Genomic DNA, 6,338 nt, shown 5'->3' with positions numbered 1-6,338 from the left:
ATACAATTAGCTGGGCATGGTGGCACTTGCCTGTAATCTCGGTGACTCAGGAGGCTGAGGCAGGAGGACCACTTGAACCTGGGAGGTGGAGGCTGCAGTGAGCCAAGATGGTGCCACTGCACCCCAGCCTGGGGAATAGAGGAAGACTCTGTCTCAAGAAAAACAAACAAAAAAAAGTGGATATAGCAGTAGGCCCACACCTGGTAGGGCTGTTGAGACAATCCACTCAAAACACGTTATTGCAACATGCACTACTGTGAGCCTGTGCTATGCTTTTTAGGTGCATTGGTTCAATTAGTCCTTGAGGCCCAGGTTCTGAAGCCCATTTTCCAAAAAAGAAAAGAGGCTCTGACAGGTGAAGTGATGAGCATCAACGCTGATTCTGGGCTTGGGTTCTACCTGCCTCCCTACTAAAATGTTAGCCTACTACTCTTGTGGTAGTGGTGGTTGTTACTGTTATTCAAATGACCGTATGATGATAGCACTGGCCTCGTTAAAGTTCTGACGATTAAATGAATTGATATTGTAAAGAGTTTAGTATGGTGCCTAGCACATAATAAGCTCTCCGTATTTCTTAAATAATATTAACATTACATCCCCGGAAAGGCAGAGTTCAGTGCTCAAGAAACTTGGTCCTGGGGTTTCTCGGCATCTTCCACCCCAGCTCCTGGCTGCGTCCTGTCCAGGAGAGGTTAAGGAGTTAATGATTTCCAAAGGAGCAGGGTTTTGTGTGCTACACGCACACACACCGGTGGCCTCTGTCCCCCTCCCTCCTTCCCTCCCTCCCTTTGCGAGGCCCGGAGCCTCTTATGCAAGCCGCCGGCGCCCGCCGGTTCCCAGGCCCGGCTGCAGCTGCGGGCGGAGGGGCAGGGCGGGGGCGGCGCGCTGTTTGTCTAGCGCGGCCGTGCCAAAGACTGCGGGCCCCAGACAGCCAGGCGCCTCCGTACACCTGGGGATGCTCAGGTTAAATAGCTCCGCATTCCTCGGGCCCAGCTGATGGAAACGCTCCCAGGCCGCCGCCGAGCCGGCCTCCAGATGGGCTGGGCCTGGGCCAAAGGGGAAAAGAGGGGAACGTGGAATCCAGAGTGTGCCTGAATGGCGGGGGAGGTGGCCCAGGCCCCTGCCGCAGCCCCTTCCTCCCCTGGAAGAAAGGCCCTGCATGTCGGAGTACGCGAGGGGGAACCTGCTTACGTCCCGTGGGTGGGCTTGCAGGCCAGGGCCCACACGTGAGAGGGAGTGCGTGCACACGTGTGCCTCCGAGGACACTCCAAGGATGCACAGGCGACAATTAATCATGATAATATATAACTATGCAACATTGTGCCAAGCATTGTGCTAAACGTTTTAACCACTTACTTTCATTTATTCTGTACTACTTTCCGTGAGGTTAGTACTATTGATACAGCAGCCGGTGGAGAGGGGGTAGCAAAGAACATAATTCGCCTGCAAATACTGTGTTTGATAAAAGCCATAAACTGCTTGTGGAGGGGGTATAACTGGCTTAACGTTAGTGCTCAAGGAATCATAATCTTTCATTTGATTTTTTGTTCATCCCGTCTGTGAGCTTGTGTCTTCTGCTGTAAAACGGGGACCACAATCCTGCCTTTAGCCCCACAGGTATCCACGAAACCGTTTTTGTAAAGGGTTGAGTTGAGCAGAGCCAGGCTTCCGGTGCTAGGGGCTATTTATTTTATTCTATCGTTTATTGACAAAATGTATGAATAGCCCTTACCTTTCTGGGACAAGTTCTTTGCCATTCCTGGGACTCAGTTTCTCCATATGTAACACATGGGGATTTACCTGGCATCTATTCTTGAGGGTTGGTGCCCCCAGGACCTAATGATAGCCCAGGGAGTTGCCACGTGAACTTTTGAGGAAGGATTTGCCCAAACATAGCTGTCCCCACCTTCACTCCAGACCCGCAGAGGCCCAGGAATGCCAACCAATCTATGGAACAATTATATACACAGAAACCCACAGTGTGGTTCTGTGGCCCCCAGACATTCAAACCCATCCATCATCCCAGACCCATGCAGAGATGCCCACAATGCATTTAGGCAGAACACACAAGCCCAAACAGCTGGAGGTTCCACACTTATCTGCAGAACACATGTGCTCTATTTGCCCTTCTGCACACAGCCCCGAGCATACCCCTACTTACACCCCCAGGCCTATATGTGAATAGTTGGCCCATCCCCACCGTGGAGTAGCAGGGGGAGACCAGCTTACTCCTGTTAGGTACACAGGAGTAGACACCCATACACGCTTCCCTGAGTAGAAATCCACATACATGTCCAGGCAGATAGGCCGTTGCCAATGACGTATTTATCCTGCTCAGGAGCTGGGGAATGAGATTCCACTCCTCAGATCCTACCCAGGAACCCTGGGGTTGGGGGGAGATTTGTTTGAGCTGCCAACAGAGCCAGGCCAGGGTGATGTGGCTGAGTCTGGACCTAGAGCAGGTGTCCCAGCAGCTGTGCCCAACCTGGCCCTGCCAACTTGCTCACCCACTTGGATGAGCCAGGAGCCCCAGGGCGGCCTGCTGGAACCCAGAGGTAGGCTGTTGGGGGAGGCACCTCCTACTGGGGAATGGGGTGATAGAATCACTGCCTCTCACAAGCTATGGCCCTAAGCAAGTCCTTTTCCACTGGGTCTCATTTTATCCACATCTTGGCAAGGAAGTGGGTGGTCCAGCGACCACGTTCTCCAACTTAAATGGCTTGCTCAATACTCCAACACAGAGGGGGCCCTGGCAGGTTCATCTGCATTTTAACAACCTCCCCAGGTGATCCAGATGGCCCAATGATCACCTTGAGAAACCCCAGAGGTCTAGAGTATTTAGTTTTATAACACTAGGGAGCAGGGAAATGGCCGGGGATGGTGGGGGGAAGAATAGACTTTAAAGACACCGGAAACACTCATTCAGGCCGGTAAGAGCAACAATCCAGATGTAGCCCTCCAGTTCTCCTCCCAGAACCAGCTGTGAAGAGGGTCAGGGGTCAACCCCCAGCCGAGGACCCTCCCCTCAATGCAAGAAGTCACTGCCACCATCTAAATTATTTGTTTAATAACAAAGAAACAGCCCCACATAACTATTGTAAAACAATATTCTCAGTCGGTGATCATTGTAATATACAATACAAAGCAATTTCCTCAGAAATCTGAGAAGCACCAAACGTGACCATTTTTTAAAATGTCTGCTTTTCAAAAAATAGAAACACACGAGTGGAATCCCACCCCCTAAAGTCTCCGGTGACTAGTAGGTGTGGAGAGAGGGTCGCCCTCTCCTCTCCAGTCCCTCAGCCCTAGGCTGGATGCTGTAAGGGCGCAGTGGCCGCCGATCTGTCTAGTTCGCCCCCAGATCCGGCGAGGCGCGTTGGGGAGAGCACTTAATTCCTCTTGCCCCCGGATGGCTGGGGTGCGCCGATCCCTGGGGAATGCGCTTCAGCGACACAAGATGCGATCGTCCGTAGGAACGCATGCCGCCTGTGAAAACGAGAGAAGAGGTGAGACCGAAGCGTTGGGAGGGACGCCGCTCCGAGCGCAGCGGACGCCCCCTTCCCCAGGAGTACACGACGGGAGAGCGCTTTTTCCAGGCTCCTTAGGCACCCCCGGCATAGCCAGCTACCCGCAAAGATGGGACGGAACTGGTGCAAGCGCCCACACCCTCTCTGGCCTCAGTTTCCCCGTAGGTATAAGGATAATCTAGTGGTCGGATCTGGATCTCACCTCGGCCGTCAGGGCGCTGATCTCGCCGTTGAGGGTGCTTAGTGGAGCCCGGACCGGCAACCCTCGGCCCCCGGGGGTCCCGACTTCGGATTCCGAATTCAGCTCCAACTGCAGGTCCCTGATGTAGTCAATGACGTGCTGGAGGATCTCCACCTTGCTCACTTTGCGGTTCTGGGGCAGGGTGGGCACCAGCTCCTTGAGGCGTGAATAGCAGCCGTTCATGTCGTAGAGCAGCACGTTCACCTGCTGCTCGTCAAGCAGGGCAGGCAGGCGCGCCCCGGCGCCCCCGGCGCAGCGCGAGATGGCCACGCTCTGCTCAGACAGGCAGCGCACCACCTCGCCCGCGCCGCCCGCTGTCTTGCCGGCCTTCAGCGCGCAGCTGGGGCCTGCGGCGGCGGCGGTGCTGCCACTGGCTACTTTCATGATTTCCGGCGACTGGCTGAAACGGAATGGGCAAAACGAACGGAGAAGGCGGGAGCCCGAAGCAGAGGCGGAAAACGGAACAGTTAGGAACGTGGAATGAAAACGCGTAGCCACCGCAGGTCTTTTATAAACATGCCACGGCCCCCGGAGGGGCGGGCTCAGAACGTTCAAAAGCAGCCAATGGGCGGTATGGGGGCGTGGCCCGCGCTCCTAGGTCCCGCCTTATGCTTTTCTAGTGCACCCTCTCAATCTGGAAAGACTACCCGAGTTTCAAGAACAGCTAGGGTGGGTGGGTGGTAAGGGCAGCGGGTGGAGGCGAGGGCTGCACTGGGCTCCTCGTGAAGGAGGCAAGGAAGCTAAGCCGGCATTGCCTTATAATGAAAAGACCTCAGGAATCAGTTTTTCCCATATTCACTTTCTCACTTCTCCAGCTCCATTTCACAGATGAGAGAAGTTGAGGCCCAAACGGAGAAGCGGCTGGCTCTGGATAGCCCAGAGAGCCTGGGTTTCCGGACCCTCTTGGAAGATACCTGTGGGACCTTGATCTACAAATATCAGGACCGAAACTTAAAGCCGGCGCTCCTTTACATCTGCTCCCCTGGGGTTTCTCAATTTCTAGATAATGTTGCTGTTCGTGTTCCTGAGACCCGCAGGGCCTACCCAGATCCCCCCCAGGTCGGAGCAATTAATTCGGGAAGGTCTAGTAAGTTTGAGGCTGGATGGCTGGGAAGTGAACTAGATAGAGTGCAGTGGAGTGAGGCTGCATTCGATTCCACCTTGAATTTGCAGCCCCTTGCAAAGATTTCCTAAACCTGCAACAACTCGTGACTTTTAAATGTTTTTTCCCATTTTTGGCTACATTTTTAAATTTTTTTCTCAAAGACCTCAGAGCAGGGTCTCCCTCCCACGGCGCAGCAGCTGCGGAGCTAGTCTCCCCCCTCTCCTTCCCGGGCCGGTCTGTGTCAGCGTCTGAACAAGCGGCTCAGACCGTTAGACGCCAGGCCTGTGACGTCACCCATTCATAAAACCCGGACGGACTGTCAGGCTGGCGCCGCGCGGGCGGTCGCCATGGAGACGACAAACTGAGCTAGCTAGTTCCCTCGCTCCCCACAGCCCGTCACCTGCAGACCAAGGGCGGGAGGCCTGGGAATGCGTTCCTCGCGGGCGCGGTCGCTGAGCAAGGGTCACCTTACCTCCCCACCCCACACCTGCGAATCTCCCCACAGCACAGCCTGGGCCGCCTGGGAGGTTTCCTCACTACTCCCCCCACCTCCCCGCCCCAGCTACCCGCTCCAGCGTGGGGAAAAAGGCCTGAGTTCCCTTTCCAGCTCTGCAGCTGGGTAGATTCAGGCGGGTCGCATGCCCTCTCTGAGCCCTAATATTTAATATTTGCCTGGTATTTTAATAATCACAAACGTGACCATTACTTTGTACACCGGGCACTGTGTGAAGAGTTTGTCTTGATCATCTTTTTTCATTTATTTCTTATCTTAAAAAATGAAGGCCTGCGCGATGGCTCACGCCTGTAATTCCAGCACTTTGGGAGGCTGAGGCGGGTGGATTGCCTGAGGTCATGAGTTCGAGACCAGCCTGACCAATATGGTGAAACCCCACCTCTACTAAAAATACAAAAATTAGCCCGGCATAGTAGCGTGCGCCTGTAATCCCAGCTACTCGGGAGGCAGAGACAGAATTGCTTGAACCTGGGAGGCGGAGGTTGCAGTGAGCCGAGATAGAGCCACTGCACTCCAGCCTGGCCACAGGGTGGGACTCCATCTCAAAACAAAAACAAAAACAAAAAACGGGGCGCAGTGGCTCACACCTGTAACCCCAGCACTTTGGGAGGCCGAGGCTGGCGGATCACGAGGTCAGGAGATCTAGACCATCCTGGCTAACACGGTGAAACCCCGTCTCTACTAAAAATAGAAAAAATTAGTCGGGCGAGGTGGCGGGCGTCTGTAGTCCCAGCTACTCGGCAGGCTGAGGCACGAGAATGGTGTGAACCCAGGAGGCGGAGCTTGCAGTGAGCCGAGACTGCGCCACTGCAGTCCAGCCTGGGCAACAGAGCAGACTTCGTCTCAAAAAAAAAAAAAAAAAAAAAAGATACCGGGGTCCGGGCGCAGTGGCTCACGCAGTGGCTCCCAGCACTTGGAGAGGCCGAGGCGGGCGGATCACTAGGTCACGAG

At 54.6% G+C, this 6,338-nt stretch overlaps 1 protein-coding gene across 1 annotated transcript; it reads right to left on the bottom strand.

Annotated features, from left to right (window-relative positions):
- Nucleotides 1-3,059: 3,059 nt before the first annotated feature.
- On the bottom strand, nucleotides 3,060-4,174 carry ID1 (inhibitor of DNA binding 1). Its single transcript, NM_001266351.1, has 2 exons — nucleotides 3,730-4,174; nucleotides 3,060-3,486 (listed from the first exon to the last, which is right to left on the bottom strand). Exons 1-2 carry the CDS (start codon nucleotides 4,150-4,152, stop codon nucleotides 3,445-3,447), a joined length of 465 nt encoding a protein of 154 aa, NP_001253280.1. The 5' UTR covers nucleotides 4,153-4,174; the 3' UTR covers nucleotides 3,060-3,444.
- Nucleotides 4,175-6,338: the final 2,164 nt, after the last annotated feature.

The sequence above is a fragment of the Macaca mulatta genome, chromosome 10 (assembly GCF_049350105.2).
Source record: "Macaca mulatta isolate MMU2019108-1 chromosome 10, T2T-MMU8v2.0, whole genome shotgun sequence".
Lineage (NCBI taxonomy): Eukaryota > Metazoa > Chordata > Mammalia > Primates > Cercopithecidae > Macaca > Macaca mulatta.
Note: the sequence above shows the minus strand (reverse complement) of the source record. Positions and strands in the feature narration are given on the sequence as shown.

Bases quoted from the DNA above. Each gene is read 5' to 3' on its own strand.
- ID1 (NM_001266351.1), bottom strand. From the start codon at position 4,152: ATGAAAGTAGCCAGTGGCAGCACCGCCGCCGCCGCAGGCCCCAGCTGC. The intron at 3,487-3,729 runs GTGAGATCCAGA...TCGTTTTCACAG, and splicing joins TCAGCGCCCTGACGGCCGAG to GCGGCATGCGTTCCTACGGA.